This window comes from Mus caroli, unplaced genomic scaffold (assembly GCF_978045245.1).
Source record: "Mus caroli unplaced genomic scaffold, Mus_caroli_1 scaffold_4, whole genome shotgun sequence".
Taxonomy (NCBI): Eukaryota; Metazoa; Chordata; class Mammalia; order Rodentia; family Muridae; genus Mus; species Mus caroli.
The window spans coordinates 127,238,390-127,258,357 of NW_028227259.1; the positions used below are offsets into that span (position 1 = coordinate 127,238,390).

At 49.9% G+C, this 19,968-nt stretch overlaps 1 protein-coding gene across 1 annotated transcript; it reads left to right on the forward strand.

Moving 5' to 3' along the window:
• Positions 1-310: 310 nt before the first annotated feature.
• Positions 311-13,988, forward strand: LOC110294733 (calcium release-activated calcium channel protein 1). The gene is made up of 2 exons (XM_021163160.3): positions 311-865; positions 12,927-13,988. Exons 1-2 carry the CDS (start codon positions 557-559, stop codon positions 13,530-13,532), a joined length of 915 nt encoding a protein of 304 aa, XP_021018819.1. The 5' UTR covers positions 311-556; the 3' UTR covers positions 13,533-13,988.
• The last annotated feature ends 5,980 nt before the right edge of the window (positions 13,989-19,968 follow it).

Sequence of the window (19,968 nt, forward strand, 5' to 3'; positions counted from 1 at the left end):
TGCTGTTTTTTCCAACAGACCTTTTGCCACCTTGTTCCAAGGAGGAAATAGGCCTCAGGAGGCGCCCAGAGGTGACCTCGGATGGCCCAAGTCAAGAGCTCCGGGAGCAAAGCCACGGAAGCAGCTGCAAAGAGAAGCGAGGCCTGACAGCGTGGGGCGCTTCCAGGAAGGGGAGCCAGGGGCTGTGGGCGGAGCCGTCGGAGGCGGTGCGGGGTACGTCACTCGCACGGACACCGCCCACCGCCTTGTGGGCGGGGTGTATTCGTGGGTGTGGCGTATGCAAATAACCTCGGGTCGCCGGCCAATCGTGGAGCTCGCGGAGGTGCCGGCTTGGGACCGGACGCCGGTCGGCGCGCAGGCTCCGGTCGCGGCCGCTTGGAACTTGCGGAGCGGTTCTGCAGCCAGTGCCTCGGCCTCCGGATCCGGTGCGTCCGGCTGCGGGAGACCGGCTCGAGTGGGAGGCCGGCGGAGGTGCGGCGCGGCCCGGCCCGGCCCGGCCCCGGGGCCGCAGCCTTCGCAGGCGCTCGCCGCCAGCCGCGCCTTCGCAGAGTACTCCATGCATCCGGAGCCTGCCCCGCCCCCGAGTCACAGCAATCCCGAGCTTCCCGTGAGCGGCGGCAGCAGCACTAGCGGCAGCCGCCGGAGCCGCCGCCGCAGCGGGGACGGGGAGCCCTCGGGGGCCCCACCGCTGCCGCCGCCGCCACCCGCCGTCAGCTACCCGGACTGGATCGGCCAGAGTTACTCCGAGGTGATGAGCCTCAACGAGCACTCGATGCAGGCGCTGTCCTGGCGCAAGCTCTACTTGAGCCGAGCCAAGCTCAAAGCCTCCAGCCGGACCTCCGCTCTGCTCTCCGGCTTCGCCATGGTGAGCTCGGGCCTCCCTGCCCTCCTCCCCTCTTCCTGCTTCGGCCGCTCCCGCCCGCAGCCCCGACGGGGCCCACAGTTGGGAGCGGGCTGGGCGTGCCTGGGGTGAGGGGAAGAGCTGGGGAAAGCTGTCCTAGGCGCCGGAGGGGAGCCAGAGGTTGCTGAGCTGTGAGGGCGAGGTGGACGACCAGAGATAGAGATACCCACGCGCAGGTGTTTTTAGACGGGCACCTTGTCGCGGCAAAGAGGTTAGGGTTACAAAGAATGTTGCTTTCAAGAAGTTGCTATGTAAGAAGTCTGCCCTGCATGTAATCAGGGGGACAAGAAGGACGCAAAAGGTCCAGCCCACTGAGGACAGGTGTCAGGAGATGAAGATGAGAGCTACATTGTGGCCGCGCCTTCTCGCACACCTAAGGCCGGAAGGTATTAACAAGACTTTATCAAATATTGGAGGGGATTTCCCAATACGTTCCACCTCCCCATACTCCACTAACTCTTACCCCCTTTTCCACTCCCCACCCCACCGCATTTTCCAAGAGCCTCAGCCTAGGGGTTGAGTGCCACTCCCCACCTTCAGTTTCTTCTCTAGAAACTTGCCTCTGAGTCACTGGGTGTGGGGGAGGAGGGTGGGACATGTTCCCCTTGAACGGGCTCTTGCTTGGTGAAGAGGTAGGCATATTTTCCTCCCCTCAAGTCCCAAGAAGGTGGTACGGAAGCCTCTGCAGGAGGCGCTCCTGGAGGCTGCAGGTTAGGCACCAGACCTTAACTCTAGGAATACCTTCAGGCTTGCCTGTCTTGGAGTTTGCCTGGAGCTGTTATTATCTTTCGATGACATCAACCTACATCAGTGGGGTCTGCCGCCCCCCCCCCCTTCACCAGCACAGCCGCTGAATTAGCTAAGCCTTTGGCCTTGAGGAAGGGAGTGGTTGGCACCCTTGGTTTTCTTGGGAAGGGAGTGTTGTCTGGGTCTCTCTCTGTTGGCTGCAAACAACTGGGTCAGCACAGTTGTGAGCCCGGATGCTTTAGAGGCCCACAGTGCACTAGGCCAGAGAGGAAAGGCCAGGAGGTGTGATATAAATTACCCTTCCCAGCTCTTCCACTTGCTGCTTGCCTATATGACCTCAGGCAAATCACTCTCTCTCTCTCTCTCTCCTTGGATCTTGATTTCTTAAATGGCAGATTAAAAAAAAAATCCTTAAAACCGACTTTAAAAACTGACGTTGGAGGAGGAGCCCTGTAAAGAGGTGAAAGTGAGTTGGCCTATAATTATAGTACTCAGGAGGCAGAGGCAGGAAGATTGCCCATGACTTCAAGACCTGTCTGTTCTACACAGCTAGTCTGGTAAACAGGACTTGAACCTGGGTCAGCCAGTGCCTAGGTCTTACTTAGGACACACCACAGTGCTGTGGGCAGTGTCCAGCCAGGGGCAGGTAGCTCCAAGCCAAAGGGAATGAGAAACAAAGCCACACAATGTTTCTTTGGAAGTTAAAGAGAAAGTTTTACACTTTGGGGGGGGGGGGTATCACGTGTTTATGGCTTGTAAATTGTAACTTCTTAGACCCCAGGAGAGGTGAGGGTCAGATAGGGGGTCCTTTCCTACACTCTCCTTTTCTCTTCCGCAGAAGGTCAAGCCTCCACTAAAAACATGGAGGAGGTTAGAAGGCTGGGGTAGCTAAAAACCGTGGATGGGCATGGATGCATCCACACTGTCTTGGGAATCTTGTTTGCACAGCCTGGGTAGAGTAGGCTCCTCAACTCCAGGATGCCATCCTTTAAATTGTGCAGACTTACGAAGGGTTGAGGTCCAGGACTGCCTCCCTTCTGAGCCGCAGTTTCAACTAAGTACTCTGCTATGAAGCTGGACTTCTAAGAACTCTGGATTGTCTGAGGTCTCCTGATGCCCTGCCCCCACTGCCAACACCCAGCCCCTTGAGTGAGCCTCAAGGAAGGAAGGGGGTGCCTGGCCACCCTCATGCCATGGTAACGGAGTGACAAGTTTCCTGGATTACTCTTCTCTTGGCTTGTGAGTCAGCACAGCCAACTTCCTGCCCCCAGAGGGCTTCCTTCCTACAAACCTGGAAAAGTAGAGGAGCTGACCTGACCTTTGCCCCTCCAGCGTTAGCCAGGTTAGCCTGGAATGCCAAATTCACCTGCTTATCCCTAAAGTGAGCGTGAGGGAGAGTCTCTCAAAAGGCCTGGTGGAGATCAAGCCAATCCTAACTTCATGATGAAAGGGTGTAGGCCAGGTGCCTGTAACACAGTGAAGATAAGTGTCTTTAAGGTTAGTTTTCTCCTGTGTAGAGATGGGCGGATCTTGTTCTCTCCTTGACTTGTATGAGAACCCACGTAAGGAACCCACGGGGAGCTGAGGGATTTCAGGACCTGATGCTGTATCTGGTTGGCTGGTGGGACTCTACAAATAGAAAACGAAGGGAACCTGAATCTAGGTTAGATGTACATTTTACAGTGTCCCTGGAGCCAAGAGTATCCCTTGGGCAGGTGGTAGTACACATCTTTAAACCCAGCAACTCAGGAGGCAGAGGCAGGCAGATCTCTGAGTTCGAGGCCAGCCTGGTCTACAGAGCAAGTTCTAAGACAGCCAGAGCTACACAGAGAAACACTTATCTTAAAAAACAAAACAAAACAAAAGTTTCCTTCAGAGCCTAGCTTTAGGCTGTCTGTCCCTAAGGTTACCACAGCCTGGGCCTGACCCTGTCCCTGTACAGGACAAAGGTGGTCATGCATGGGAGGCAGGCCTGTAACATTAGCCTAAGCAGACGATAATTGGGAAGGTCAGCCTGGTGCGGTAAACAAAATGCCTTCCACGACCTGGGATCAATTAGTTTTGGATTATCTTCCTCCTCAAGTTCTGCCCGCCAGCCCCTTTTTTGTTCCAGGTTCCAGAGCAGGTTCAGAAGTTGGCTAAGCTTTCTGGGAAAATGAATTGGAAGGAAGCGCTCCAGTCATGAGACATGATTGGGTGTTTATGACATACCCAGAGATCAGAGTGCTGGGCGGGAGGTGAGCAAGAAGCTACTATTACCACTCGGTACTAATCCCCGGAAAGGAGGGTTAATGCTGGAGTCGATGGGCCTCTTGTACCAGGCTAGCAACCGTGGAAAATGCTTCAGAGGGGTCCTCCTGTCATCTTCCTTCCAAGCATGGTTGTGAATGACATGCTGCAGTTTAAGTCACTGGCTCCGGAAGCCATTATAACCCTCTGGGTGGTCCATGGGAAAGCAAGCCTCAGAGAGTGGCAAGGACATAGAGCCCAGAAGCTCTAGGGTAGCAAAATGGGAACGGGCACAGCAGCTACCCAGGTGCCAGTGTCAGCTGGGCTTCTTCAGGCTGTAAAAACTGGGGGAAGTTGCTTAACCTCTTGGGGTTCCTTCCCCAGTAAATAGCAACCAACCTCATTGGCTTGCGGATTTGTTGGGTTGGTATTTGCAAGTTATAATACCTGCCTAGGTATCTAGGGAACTTGTTTACACTAGTTGCCAGGGTGTGGGGGTCTGCTTTCTGAAGGATTGCGATTCCAACGGAGCGAGCCTTGAGGATGGTGGAAGGTTTGGAGGAGAGCCTACCAAACTGGCAAGAACCTTCACAGTTCTCTAGGGAAACTAGAGAACTGTGGGTCTCTGGGGTCTCTAGGGAAAGAGAGGGGTCTGGTGTGACTGGCATCATGCCACACACCAAGTCACTCTGGTGGCTCACACCTCTAATCCCCGGCAGTCAGGAGGCAAAGGCAAGCGGCTCTCTGTGAGTCTGAGACCAGCCTGGTCTACGTAGCGAGACCCTGCCCTAAACAAAAGCCCTATGTCTACTAGAGGGCATTGCGGACCTTTCTAGGAAGTTGGAACTCTTGGGTGAGCAGCAGGGACCTATCAGGGGCCTGGTGTGAATAATGTAACAGTGATGATTAAAGTGGGTATTATGTAACTCTTAACTGTGTCCAGCATGAGCCCAGACTCCTTCCTTCCTTTCATTCTTGTTTAAACCTCACCGTAACTCTTAAAAGTTTGAGATCCACACAGGAAAACCAGGGCTCAGAAAGGCCCTGATCACAGCTAGCTAGTAGGACTGAGTTCTGTTGAATCTGATGGGAGCCTTTTCTCCCCTCCCTCCTTTTGCCAGTATCCACCCACCCACCCTACCCCCCCCCCCCCAGCTGGTTGATAACCAGGCCTTTGGAGTCTGCCAGATGCCCAATTCTGCATGCAAGATTTGTACGCTGGGCAGTGCATAAATGGAACTCTCTGCTGAATATCCCAAGGGGAGGTTGCTGTCTGCTCAGCCTGCTGAGAGAGGCCTTTTGTGAAACTTCACAAGTGCCTGCCTGCAGCACTTTCTGGAATCCTCAGCTGGGAACAGTGAGGGGCCCTTCCCTTGATGGGTCCCTGACTGGAAAGGAAAAGCCCTTTTTAAGTGGGCTTCCCAAGGCAGTGCTCTATTGATCTACACTGGGTAGAGGATAGTCTGAAGGAAAGAGAATATGAAGTTAAAATGTAAATCAGCTGGTTTCTCTCACAGACCCTCTGAGGGCTTTTAATGTGCTGCTTTCTTTCTTTTTTTTTTAAGATTTATTTGTTTATTATATGTAAGTACACTGTAGCTGTCTTCAGAAACTTCAGAAGAGGGAATCAGATCTTGTTACAGATGGTTGTGAGCCACCATGTGGTTGCTGGGATTTGAACTCTGGACCTTCGGAAGAGCAGTCGGGTGCTCTTACCCACTGAGCCATCTCACCAGCCCCAATGTGCTGCTTTCTTGAAAGGGACATTTCAGACAGACAGGAGGACCATGGGCAGTGTTGATCTGTTTTGTTTTACAGGTTTTTGCTTGTTGTTTTTGTTTTTTGAGACAGGGTTTCTCTGCATAGCCCTGGCTATCCTGGAACTCACTCTGTAGACCAGGCTGGCCTCGAACTCAGAAATCTGCCTGCCTCTGCCTCCCAAGTGCTTGGGATTAAAGGCGTGTGCCACCACTGCCTGGCAGGATGGGGGTGGGGTTGTCTTAAAACCCACTCCAACAAGGCCACACCTTCTATTAGTGCCACTCCCTGGGCCAAGCATATTCAAACCATAACAATGTTTTTATAGAAGACCTGGCTTCAAGTCCCAGCACCCACATGGCAGCTCACAGCCATTCATTATGTTCTAGGGGTCCAACACCTTCTTTTGACCACTGAGGCCACTAGGCATGTACATAGCATATGTTCAAGTAAAATACACATAAAATAAGAAAATAAACCTAAAAATTAAAAAACCCCAAGTCACCAAATTAAAGATACGAAGAGAGATGGGGTGAACCACCAAATAAGTCTCTTTATCAAAAAATAATAGCCGGGCGTGGTGGCGCACGCCTTTAATCCCAGCACTCAGGAGGCAGAGGCAGGCGGATTTCTGAGTTCGAGGCCAGCCTGGTCTACAAAGTGAGTGCCAGGACAGCCAGGGCTACACAGAGAAACCCTGTCTCGAAAAACCAAAAAAAAAAAAAATAATAATAATAATAAGGTTGGGGACCCCTCTCTGCTCAGTCTGCAGGACCAAACCCTTTACTCAGGAAGTGACAACTCAGGGAGGGTCAGAAAAAATCTGGGGGTGGGGGTGCATGCCTTTAATCCTAGCACTCAGGAGGCAAAGACAAGTGGATCTCTGTGAGTTCGAGGCCAGCCTGGTCTACATAGCAAGTTCCAGGGCAGCCAGAGCTACAGGATAGACCCTGTCTCAAAACAATAAATGAGTGTAGACACTATGATCTCTATCTACCCCCCCAGAAAAGTGGAGGTATCTCTCCTTCAGTTTTTTGAGAAGCCAGGTAGAGGGTCAGCACACCCCACCCTGTCCCACATATCACAAGGTGGTCCCTCTGCATCTCCCCTCTTGGATTCAGGAAGACTGAAGACCAACCCTTTAAGAAGGCTGGCTGCTTCCTTCTATTGGCCTAGGTTGGGACAGTGTTTGATTTTTCTACAGTATTGTCTCTTCTGAAGGGGAGGTGCAATAACCACCATCCCAGGAATTCTCAATAAAAAATTTTAATACATAAACCGAAGGGCGAGGGACAGTGAGTGCAGGCTTGTAAGAATAGACCACATTGGCAGGCTTCAAGAACACGTGGTGTTTAGTGAAACTTTTGTTTGTTTCATAAAAGAGTGCACACCTATTTTTAGAAACAATTTGGAGTACTGGACTGCTGTGGTCAAGAGAGTCTGTAAACCACGGGACTGGATTCAAAGCCCCCTCTCTTTTTTTTTTTTGTTTTTTTTTGTTTGTTTGTTTTGAGACAGGGTTTCTCTGTGTAGCCCTGGCTGTCCTGGAACTCACTCTGTAGACCAGGCTGGCCTCAAACTCAGAAATCCACCTGCCTCTGCCTCCCAAGTGCTGGGATTAAAGGCGTGCCCTACCATGCCCGACCAGAACCCTCTCTTGCTAGATGATGGTCTGCGGTTTGGAATAGAGTTAGCAAATCCAGGCAAACTCCATGAAAGCCGTGTGACAGGCTTTGGGGGGTGGTTGGGGTCTATCCAAGGCTACAGCCATCTGTTGTCTCAGAAGGGAGAACAAGAAGAGCTGGGGAGAAGAAAGCTGTGTTTCCCACTGTGGTTCGGGAGTTGGGCATGGCAAGGGGCCGGGAGTTCTCTCAGAAGTGTCAAGATTACCAGGACCCAGATGTTCAGGGTGTCTATGGAATCCTACAGGAAGGTATAGGTGGTTGATATTCAGGTGGGGTGGCCACATGCCTGGCTAGGTCAGCCATGGCTTGCCCTCCACAAGATCAATAATCTTTAAATTTTTTTTTTGTTTTTTTGTTTTACGAGACAGGGTTTCTCTGTGTAGCCCTGGCTGTCCTGGAACTCACTCTGTAGACCAGGCTGGCCTCAAACTCAGAAATCCACCTGCCTCTACCTCCCGAGTGCTGGGATTAAAGGCATGCGCCACCATGCCCAGCTTTTTAATTTTTAATTTAATTTTTCTTTATTTTATTTGTTATTTTTTCCTGAGACAGGGTTTCTTTGTATAACCCTGGCTGTCCTAGAACTCACACTATAGACCGGACTAGCCTGAACTTACTATGTAGACCAGGCTGGTCTCAAACCTGGAGATCTACCTGTCGCTGCCTCCTGAGTGTTGGGAATACAGGCATGTGCCACCACCCCTGTCCAGCAAGATCAATAATCTTCAGCCCCTGCTTCAGATATAAGATGCCCAGTATCTCCTTCGAGGATCTATAGGCTAGTGTGATTTGGGGCCCACGATCTGACCCTTCTGTTCTGTCAGGCCCTGTACAGCCGGGTTGGTAGAGGCTTGCTGGCTGGCAAGGAGCTGTTTATTTTGGGCTAAGAGTCCTGCTCCCAGCTATATTTACCTTGTGAATCTGCATGCAATCTAATCTGATGTGATCTCTCTGAACATGGCTGGGGCCCTGAATATCAGCTGCTAGATTCTTCCAGGGCTCCTCTGATGTTACTCTTCCCACTCTGCGGGACAGACCCCTAGTGGGGATCATTCTGGGGGAAGACCCTTAATGCCTGTGAGTCAGGGTTTATGATTGCACCAGCCATCCCTTACTTCTTGTTCTTGGTTTTTGCTTTGTTATATTTTTCAAGACAGGGTTTCTTTGTGTAGCCTTGGCTGTCCTAGAAGCCATTCACTCTGTAGACCAGGCTGACCTTCAACTCAAGAGGTCCTCCTGCCTCTGCCTCCTTAGTGTTAGAACTCAAGGGATGTGCCACCACCAACCTGGCCAGAATCATTTCTTGTATGCAGCCCTGTGGCACTGAACTTGGTTTTCTCTGGGGCAGTGGTGCATAAAGCCAGCCTGTATGGTTGGACTTCCAAGAACGGTAGATGAGGGTAATAGGGTTTCTTCCGGAGCATAGCAGCAGGTCCTTCCTCTTCCATGGAGAGCTCAGCCCAGGGATGTGTGGATACCCAAACCATGTGTGCCTCTCTCCGCTGGGTTTTATGGTCCTGGTGATGCTGTCCTGCAGAGATGCTCACTCAGCCAGGTCTTGGGTGGAATGCTCTCCCCCATGCTCACATCGGGAGCTAGTGTTGCCTCAGAAGGAGCTATACAGCCAGAATGAGGAAGACCGTGCAGGCCTGGGGCCCCTGAATGAGGAACAACGTTCAGGCCTGGGGAAGTTACGTTTCTTTTCACTTCTCCCTCCATGTTTTTCTTTTTAACTAAGATTTATTGAGCTTCTCCAGGGGCTGAGTCTGTGCTAAACATTTACACATCCAAACCTCATTTAACCTCGGTGACCATGTGAAAAACCACACCATTATACACAGGTTTTTAAGAGTGGCTGTGGGGCCGGGCGTGGTGGCGCACGCCTTTAATCCCAGCACTCGGGAGGCAGAGGCAGGCGGATTTCTGAGTTCGAGGCCAGCCTGGTCTACAAAGTGAGTGCCAGGACAGCCAGGGCTACACAGAGAAACCCTGTCTCGAAAAACCAAAAAAAAAAAAAAAAAGAGTGGCTGTGGGTCCATTCCCCACCCCCACCCCAAGAGCAGGATAGCTCATGTCCTATAATTAATCTCATTTCTGAGACTCAGTTTCCTTATTTGAAAGTGAGTAGTGAATGAATAAGTATGTGTGTGTGTGTGTCTGTCTGTCTATGTATGTATGTATGTATGTGTGTGCATGGGACTCAAGGACCTCAGCACACTGGACTAGCGTGCTCCTCTACCCCAGTAATGATAATCACTAAAAGAATCATTGTGCCGTGGTGGCGCACGCCTTTAATCCCAGCACTCAGGAGGCAGAAGCAGGCAGGTTCGAGGCCAGCCTGGTCTATCCAGCGAGTTCCAGGACAGCCAGGGCTACTCAGAGAAACGCTATCTGAAAAACCAAAAAACAGGAAAAAAAAAAATCATTGATACTCTAAATGTATCATGTATCCGGTTGTGTTTAAAGAACATTTTATGTTCATTAACTCTCAAATTTCATAACTACCATAAGTGGGCTTCCATTTTATGGATGCAAAAACTAGGGTAGCGACGATTTTAAATACTTGCCTAGGGGTCCCCAGTTTTGTAAGGGGAGGCACAGGTTTTACATCAGCTTCACGTCGTGGCTTTGTGTGGTTAAAAAGTGCTACAGAGAGGACAGTATGTCGCTTGGAGGTCACTGGGATGCAGAGACGTACACAAACCCAGCCATAGACACCCCACAACCTGGGACCCACAGACCAGCCCTGCACATTGGCCTCCACCCCAGTGGATATGAGCAGGTGGAGCAGGGGCAGCTCCACCAAGCCCTCTGGCTTGTCATTTCTCAGGTTTCAGGTCCTGGGATAAAAGGCCAAAACAGGAAGAAGAATGGGGGTGGGGAAGGAGGAGGAGGTGCTGTCCCTGAGGGTACCCAGTTTCTCCAGGTTGGGTGGGGAGAGTGGGGGGAAGGGTGCATCAGATGTGCCTTGCCTTTGCTGTCCTGTGTCCCACACCCGCATGTGCCGAGCTGCCCAGCTCCCTTGCCCGCATGGGCTCAGAAGAATTCTCGGGGTTGGCGTTAGGCCACCGGGGAATCTTAAACAACGGGTCAAAATTCTCATGGCAGTGCCCCAAATTTACATGAACTTGAACCATTCTGTAAATTCCCGGCCTGAAGCATCCTCACTCTTGGTGGCTGTTGTGGTTCTTAGGCAAAAGCCTTTAAACCAGGTGGAAATGTTCTGAAAAGGCTTAGGGCTGTGTTAACCAGCCGGGCTGTTTTAATGCAGGCATCCACTCCTTTCCCCAGACTCTTGGACTCTCTCTCTGCTCTGTCTCTAGTATCACCCGTCCATCTAACTGAGAGGGTTGGGTCTGGACCGAAGCTCTAGAGTGAGACCTGGGATGCCTCTGGCTTGAGAGCCTGCCTCTCAGAAGGAGGAGGGTAAGAACTGGAGAGTTTCAGGTAGCCTGGGATGGGAGTGAAGGTTTTAAACTGAGCAGTTATAGAATCCATTTTTTGTTTTTGTTTTTGTTTTGTTTTGTTTTCGAGACAGGGTTTCTCTGTGTAGCTCTGGCAGTCCTGGAACTCACTCTGTAGACCAGGCTGGCCTCGAACTCAGAAATCCGCCTGCCTCTGCCTCCCAAGTGCTGGGATTAAAGGCCTCTGCCACCACCGCCTGGCAAGAATCCATTTTTACTGAGCCCCCACGCAGCAGGTATTTGGCTTGGATTAACACCACCTCCACCTCAGGCAATTACTATCATTTTGGTTTGGTTTTTTTCTTAAAGACTGGGGTCTCCTGTAGCTGGGCCTGTCCTTGAACTCATTGCGTAGCTGAGGATGACTTTGAACTTCTTGTCCTCGTGCCTCTCCTTTCGCAGTGCTGAGATTACAGGCATGAACCACCACACAGTTTCTTTCAGTGTTGGGGACTGAGAGAGGGCTTTGTGCATGGGAGGTAAGCGTTCTGACCCCCTAGGTACAGTTCCCAGCCTCCCTTAATGGTCATGTCATTTCCCGTTTCTTTGCTGCCCTTGACCCTTCAGCCCACACGGGTGGACCCTGGCAATGTCCCCAATGGCCTGCTGCTCCTGGCAGAAATCTGATGAGTTAGCTCCTTTGCATGGGCGGATTTGCAAGGCCCAAGTGTAAAGAGCAGGTGGCAGGTCCAGATTATGCCCCCAGTGACCCTAAATTCTCCACTCTCCAGGAAGTGGGGAACAGCCAGTGTGTGAGCCCTGGGGCTGGAGGAGGAGATGCCATGGGGCTTGCTGGCACCCAGCCAGCCAAGATACAAGCACTGGGTTGGGCCTGTCTGTTCTGAGAAGCCTTTCTCAGTTCCCTGTTGGCCTGTGTACTCCGTTCTCGGAATGGACCTGGATATGACGTGGGAAGGTCTTCATTTCTCCAACCTATTCCTTGTCCTCCGAGTGGGACAGGAAATTGAGTCCTGTGTAGGTGTGAGAGTTTGGGACAGGGCTGGAATGATAGCTCAGCCTGTTAATGTTCTTCAGGAGGTCCTGAGTTCAATTCCCAGCAACCACAGGGTGGCTCCCAACCATCTGTAATGGGATCCGATGCTCTCTTCTGCCAGAAGTAAAGGTATGGGTATACTCACTGAAGACAGTGACAGTGTACTCATACATAAAATTAAAAAACATCTAAAAATAAAAAGTGTGGAAGAGGTAGGGATAGTGTTTAGTAGTTCATTTTTGTTTTGGTTTTTCCAGACAGGGGTGGTCTGTGAAGTCCTGGCTATCCTGGAACTTGCTTTATAGACCTGATTGACCTTGAACTCAGAGATCCACCTGCCTCTTCTCTTGAGTGCTGGGATTAAAGGCCTGTGCCACCACCAGTTGGTAGTTGAGGTTTTTAAATTTTTCTTGGTCTGGAGAGACAGTTAAGCAGGTAAAGATGCCTGCTGCCAAAATTGACATTCTGAGTTTGATCCCTAGGACCCATGTGGTGGAAAGAAAGAAGTGCCTCCCTGGGCAGAGGCAGGCAGATCTCTGAGTTCAAGGCCAGCCTGGTCTACAGAGCAAGTTCCAGGATGACCAGGGAAGGCTACACAGAGAGACTCTGTCTCTCGAAAAAGAAATTTACAGCGTGCATAATATACCTAACTCTACCCGCTTTCACTATTATGATTGACAGTGGCAGTGTTCCCAATTGAAAGATATTTACTGTGTACCAAGAACCCTTATTTGTTAAAATAATTCTATGAATTAATGGGTCATACTTATTTTCTATATATGGTAGGGCTGGGAGACACTAACTTCCTAAGGACACACAGCTGATAGATTCACGCTTGCTCTCCTCATCAATACTTTTTTGTGACTTCACAACCCAGAAAGGGTGGGCTTTGGCATTCCCAGAAATTGAGACTGAAGCTAGGCATGGTGGTACTCGCCTTTAATCCCAGCACTTGGGAGGCAGAGGCAGGTGAACTTCTGAGTTCGAGGACAGCCAGGGCCACAGAGAAACCCTGTCTTGAAAAACAAAAAACAGGAAAAAAAAAAAAACAAAAAGAAAGAAACTGAGACTGAGGCCAAATGACCAAGCTGATGGGAAGAGGACTAGGATTTGAGCGAGCCGTTCACTTTCCTCTTCCCTTCTCCTAGGTAGCGATGGTCGAAGTCCAGCTGGACACGGACCATGACTACCCACCAGGGTTGCTCATCGTCTTTAGTGCCTGCACCACAGTGCTGGTGGCCGTGCACCTGTTTGCCCTCATGATCAGCACCTGCATCCTGCCCAACATCGAGGCTGTGAGCAACGTCCACAACCTCAACTCGGTCAAAGAGTCGCCCCACGAGCGCATGCACCGCCACATTGAGCTGGCCTGGGCCTTCTCCACGGTCATCGGGACGCTGCTTTTCCTAGCGGAGGTCGTGCTGCTCTGCTGGGTCAAGTTCTTGCCTCTCAAGAGGCAAGCGGGACAGCCAAGCCCCACCAAGCCTCCCGCTGAATCAGTCATCGTCTCCAACCACAGCGACAGCAGCGGCATCACCCCGGGTGAGGCAGCAGCCATCGCCTCCACCGCCATCATGGTTCCCTGTGGCCTGGTTTTTATCGTCTTTGCCGTTCACTTCTACCGCTCCCTGGTCAGCCATAAGACGGACCGGCAGTTCCAGGAGCTCAATGAGCTGGCCGAGTTTGCCCGCTTGCAGGACCAGCTGGACCACAGAGGGGACCATTCTCTAACACCGGGCACCCACTATGCCTAAGTCCTCACCTTCCCACTGGCCTTTTGAGGCCTTGGCCTTATGCCCTTCTCCATGACCTTGTCCTGGCCCAGTCCTGAGGACGGCCTGGCTTTGCCAGGGCAGAGAGTGGAAGGAAGAGGCTTTAAAAAAAAAAATCACTGTACTTGGAGATTTTCTTCTGTGAGAATAAGCTTTCCCTGTTCTTCCAGCTCTCCGTCCCCCCTCCTGGTAGGATGTGGGGGGTGGGGCAGGGAATGGGGACAGTTGCTCTCTTTGTCCCTTCTTCTCCCCTGCACCAGTGCCACCCGGATGCTTCCTGTCCTGCCCTCAAACTCCTTACTCCTTAGCCAAGTGTGTGTATGTGAGAGAGAGAGTATGTATGCGTGCGCATGTCTCCTCTCTGTGTGTGTGTGTACATGCATGTGTGCAAGTGCGCATGCACACTTGTATGTACACATAAAATATATTCACAAGGGACACCTCTTCCTCATGTCTGTTTTGTTGGGTCTAGGCTGCCTGATTGGGTGGCCCAGTCAGGTGAGTCACTAAACACCAGTGTTTTTAAAAATTGAGAGGAAATGGCTCAGGGACAAAACACTAACCTGTCATGGTCAAAGCCCTAGGACTAGACCAACAGCTGTAAAAACCTGTGTTGCTGGGGCTAGGACCCAGGGATTTGACAAGCACTCTCCCGCTGAATTCCACTCCAAGACCTGCAACTTTGTTTGGAAATTTTTCTACTCAAAAGAACCCTTCAGGGATACTAATTAAAATGTGTACAGAGTTGTTTCTTTTGGAGGTAGTTACAGTCTGCAAAGTCTCCAGAAGACCAGAAATGGGTGTGTGCACACTGAGCCACTGTTTCTAGGAGCAAGTCAGTCAGGTCCCTCAAACCTCCCGCCACAATATGTTCGTTATGTGACTAAGATATTACACCTGTCTTACATAAGACATGTTTTAGGTGTCACTGAGAGCAGGAGAGATGGCTCAGTATTTAAGAGCATTTGGCTGCTCTTCCAGAAGACCCAGGTTTCATACCTAATATCCCAGTTGCAGCCCACAACCATCTGTAACTTGAGAGCCAGGTGATCCAGTGGCCTCTTCTAGCCTTTGTGATTACTAGGCATGCATGTGGTTTGCGGACATACAGACATGGCTCATTTTTGCCCTTTTTTTTTTTTTTTTTTTTTTTGTGGGGGAGAGGTTAGACAGGGTTTCTCTGTGTAGTTCTTTCTGTCTTGGAACTTAGTGTGTAGACCAGGTGGCCTCAGACTTAAACAAAATCCACTCCCAAGTGCTAAGATTAGGGGCGTGCACCACCACCACCACCTGGTCACATTAATTTTTTTTCCTCTTTTTTTTTTTTTTCCAATTTATTTTTTTTAATTAGGTATTTTCTTCATTTACATTTCAAATGCTATCCCCAAAGTCCCCCAGACCCCCCTCCCACTCCCCTACCCACCCACTCCCACTTCTTGGTCCTGGCATTCCCCTGGTTCTTTTTTTTTTTTTTAATATTTTTATTACATATTTTCCTCAATTACGTTTCCAATGCTATCCCAAAAGTCCCCCATAGCGCCCCCCCACTTCCCTATCCACCCATTCCCATTCTTTTGGCCCTGGCATTCCCCTATATTGGGGCATATAAAGTTTGCAAGTCCAATGGGCCTCTCTTTCCATTGATGGCTGACTAGGCCATCTTTCGATACATATGCAGCTAGAGACAAGAGCTCCGGGGTTCTAGTTAGTACATCATGTTGTTCCAACAATAGGGTTGCAGATCCCTTTAGCTCCTTGGGTACTTACTCTAGCTTCTCCATTGGGAGCCCTGTGATACATCCAATAGCTGACTGTGAACATCCACTCCTGTGTTTGCTAGGTTTTCCTCTTTTTTTAAAGAATGCTATGTTGGCGAGGCCAGCCTGGTCTACAGAGTGAGTTTCAGGACAGCCAGGGCTATACAGAGGAACCCTGCCTCGAAAAACCAAAAAATTAAAAACTTAAAAAACCAAAAATGCTATATTGGGGGCTGGAGAGATGGTTAAGAGCACTGGCTGCTCTTCCAGACATCGTGAGTTCAGTTCCCAGCAACCTCATGGTGGCTTATAACCATCTTTAATAAAATCTAGTGCCCTCTTCTGGTCTTCAGGCATACATGTAGGAGACTATACATAATGAATAAATCTTTTATTAAAAAAAAAAAGAATGCTATATTGGGGCTGGAGAGGTGGCTCAGTGGTCAAGAACACATACTGCTAAGTTCAGTTTTGAGTGCCCAAAACAGGCAACTCAAAACTGCCCATAACTGGAGTTCCAGGGTATCCATTGCCCTCTTCTGGCCTCTGGGGACACTGCACACATGTGGCGCACATACATATATTTATCCACACATATACACATAAAATCTTTTTAGGACTACTTGAGATCAGAGAGAGAGAGCAGTGGTTAAGAGCGCTCGCTGCTTTCTAAGAAGACTTGAATTCAGTTGCCAGTGTCCACATAAGGCGGCCTATAATTCCAGCTTCAGGGGACCTGACAGCCTCGTCTGCCTTCACTGCACACCAGCGCATACATGATGTATGCTTGCACCAACACACAGATAATCCTTGTTCGCTTAAACAGGACCTTCTAAAACCCAGGTATTACCTTACATAGCCACAATTCCTGAGAACAGGATTTTATGTAGCCTGGGCTGAGCCTTGGTCTCTCAGGAACATCCACCTCCCACATGTAGGAATTCACAGTGATGCTACACGTCCTCTTTATTGGATGCTGAGAGTTAAATCAAGGGCTACTTCGATGCTAAGCAAGGGCTCTGTGCTGTGTAGATCGCCACCCCAAATTTAGGGAGTTGAATTTGTATATTGCATTTACCACCTGATAACTCACGTTCAGTTTCCTACTTGCCCTAGGAACTCCCCTACTCCATCCCTCTTCCTTTTTTTTTTTTTTAAAGATTTATTTATATGTAAGTACACTGTAGCTGTCTTCAGACACTCCAGAAGAGGGCGCCAGATCTCGTTACGGATGGTTGTGAGCCACCATGTGGTTGCTGGGATTTGCACTCTGGACCTTCGGAAGGTGCTCTTACCCACTGAGCCATCTCACCAGCCCTCTATCCCTCTTCCTCCATACCATTTGTAGTAACCAGTTGTCGCTTCTTGTCTCCTTTAATGTGAAACAGTCCCATGGCCTTGATCTTTTCAAATAACCGAACCTTTGGAGGTTTTATTAAGATAGCTGAACGTAGCCCAGGCTAGACTCAAACTTGGTATGTAGTGGGAGATTACCTTGAACTACTAAGACTTCTCCAACTCTCAACTTCTGGGCTTACAGGTACACACTGCCATACCAAGGGTCTTGCAGAACTAGGGAACAAATTCAGAGCCACCCAAATGCTGCCCAGGCTCTCTCTGAACTGAGCCACCTTCCCTATCCCATCATGAACATTTTTTTTAAATGTGTATGTGTGAGTGCATGTATGTATAACACATATATACTCAGTGCCTCTGATGACCAGGAGAGGGTGTCACATCACCTGAGACCTGGACTTACAGGTAGTTGTTAGCTACCTACCATGTAGGTGCTGGGAACAAAACTAGGGTCATGCCTGGTGGTGGTGGCGCACACCTTTAATCCCAGCACTTGGGAGGCAGAGGCAGGCGGATTTCTGAGTTCGAGGCCAGCCTGGTCTACAAAGTGAGTTCCAGGACAGCCAGGGCTACACAGAGAAACCCTGTCTCAAAAAAAATAATAATGACCTAGGCTCGTCTGTGGGAGCGGCCAGTGCCTTTTTACCCCTGAGCCATCTGTCCAGCCCAGATATTAACATTTTTATTTTTTCCTAAAGCAATCAGATCTATGGATTTTCAGAATGCCTTATAGTTTAGCCTCTCTTGAGATTTTGTTTTCATGGTTATAATCGGATTGTGCATTTCGGCAGGAACACCCCGTGAGGGTGTGTCAGTCCAACAGAAACAACAAAATAGGTCTAGTTAGCCATTGTGTATGTTGGGGGTGAGCGATGCTCTAAGTACTGCATGATGTTCATTTGACCCTCTGCATCCCTCTCAGGATGTTAATCATCACTGTGCAGCAACCAAAGCTGATGTTCAAGAAAGTTAAGGTAACAGGTCTTTGTGTCACATGACCAGATAAGCGTTCCCCCCCCCCCTGCAAAAAAAAAAGCAATTTAGAGGATTTATCTTGGCTAATGGTCTCAGAGATGTTACTTCATCATGATGGAGAGGGCATGGGGGTAGAAATATGCCATGGTAGCCAAGAGTCAAAGGGAAGTAGGAAGTAACCATAACAAGATACTCTGACCTCCTCATCCAGCTCCCCCCCCCCATCTCATCACCTCCCAATAATGCTGTCCTGTGAGCCACAGAGGAGTGACTCCCTGCCATCGATTAGGTCAGAGACCTTGTGAGCTAATTGCCTTTGGAAATGCTCCGCACAGTCCCAGAGGTGCTCTATTAATCCCTGGGGCTTTTCCTAATCCAGTCAAGTTGACAGTGAAGATTAACTCACTAGTAACTCGCTAGGACTCCAACCTGCAAGGTGGCTCCGAGCCCAGGGCCTCCAAAGACTCGACTCTGGGCAGATTCTGGCTTCGCTGGAAGAATGGGAAGTTCCAAGGGCACTGGGCCTACCTTGCAGACCTCCAGTGAGCAGGTACCATGACCCAGGGCCTATCTTGGCTATACTTCCCACCACTCCCTCTTGTCTCACGCCAGGCCACTTTCAACTACTTCCCTCAAATGATCAAGATGGCTCAGCCAAATAAAGGAACCTGTCCCAAAGCCTGGTGGTGGTAGTTCACACTTTTTAAACCCAGTACTCTGGATTCAGGCGGATCTCTTGAGTTCAAAGCCAACCTGTTTTATAGTCAGTTCCAGGACAACCAGGGCAACACCCAAAGTTTGACACCACCTGGGTTTCCCAGAACCTGCATGATAGGTGGGAGTCAGTTATTAGTTGGCCTCTGTCACACATGCAACATGGGTCTTTCAGGCGCGCGCGCGCGCACACACACACACACAGAGTAAATGTAATTAAAAACAAAGTTACCTGACTCCCATAGGCCTTGACTTTAAGGTATCTATCCGTCCTAAAACCCCGATATATAAAGTGGTTTTGTTTGCTTTCTAATGGTGCTAAGAATCAAACCTACAGTGCATCACGCATAGTAAGCAAACATCCTCCACTGTGCTGTATCATAGCCCATTAAAGTCATTTAGGGTCTAATAGTCATTCTGCTCCCATCACTTCCCATGCACCCTGCATCCCAGCATCTTACACACCAGGACCATCCTCTGAGAGACACTATATACAACCGGGAAGGGGTCCCTCAGTGCAATCTGCTCCGCCGCGGAGCCTGGAGACTGCTCACGTGTCAAGCCACCTTCCTGCTTCTGCAGAGACCCGGGATCCTGCTGGAGTTACTCCTGGACAATGATTCCCAAGCCTTGACATGTTTCCTGGGTCTACCAGGCTGGCTAGTAGAATGTAGATACCCGAATACCGCCATCACCCATGAGCGGCTGATTCAGGCTGACATGTTGATCTCTGGACTCAAACTGGAGCCGCTTTTAGTTCAGCTACAGTAGATTATCTTTTCACTTGCTTCCAGTTTCACCAGTCAAATAATGTCCTCCATCCCTGTCCCCAGTTGTTGTCTCCAGAAGTGACTACTGTTGTCATTTTATTGCTTTTATAAATAGACAAGGGGATCCTCATGCCCCGTCCTTTTGTGAAGCAGCGTAATTGTGTAGACCAGGATGAAGAGAGTCGCCTGCCTTGGCTTCCCAAGTGCCAGAATGAGATGTGTGCACCACCATGCTTAGTAACACTCTGTACATACACTTCCACTCCCTGAGAATATAGAGGCCTGGGCTGGATAGATGGCTCAGCTGTTAGGAGCACCTGCCTTTCTGCCAGAGGACCCTGTTTTAATTCCCTGAACCCACTTGGCAGCTTGCAATTGTCTATAACACCTTCTTGGGCACCAGACATGCATGCAGACAAAACATCCAAACATCCAAACACACACACAAAATGATTTAAAAGAATATATAGGTTAGGTTCAGGATTAGCTTGGAGACTTTTGAACCAGTTTCCTCTAAAACAGCAGAGAGGACAGTAGGCTACCACACAGGATTACAGAGTCACAGGAGAGGCAATTGAAGCTGTCCACAGGGCCTGACACCGAGTCAGCACTTTGCACCTTTAGTTATGTTGATCCTACATCTTGGCATCAGGCACAGACGGTACCACACCCTCGAAGCCAGTCACCACCCTTAGAGTTTAGGAGCAAAGAAAACCTCATAGTGTGAGCTTTATTGGTTTGGTGAGGCTGTCCTTTGTACTCGGGCCTGAGGCCAGACTGGGATCAAACCTTTGGACTCTCTTCTCTCCATCTCCAGAAAGCTGGAATGATAGGTGTGAGCCAGTG

What these genes read in the sequence shown, in the direction of transcription:
- LOC110294733 (XM_021163160.3), top strand. Translation starts at nt 557, where the DNA reads ATGCATCCGGAGCCTGCCCCGCCCCCGAGTCACAGCAATCCCGAGCTT. An exon ending in TGCTCTCCGGCTTCGCCATG is followed by an intron (nt 866 to 12,926) that starts GTGAGCTCGGGC and finishes CCCTTCTCCTAG; the next exon opens with GTAGCGATGGTCGAAGTCCA.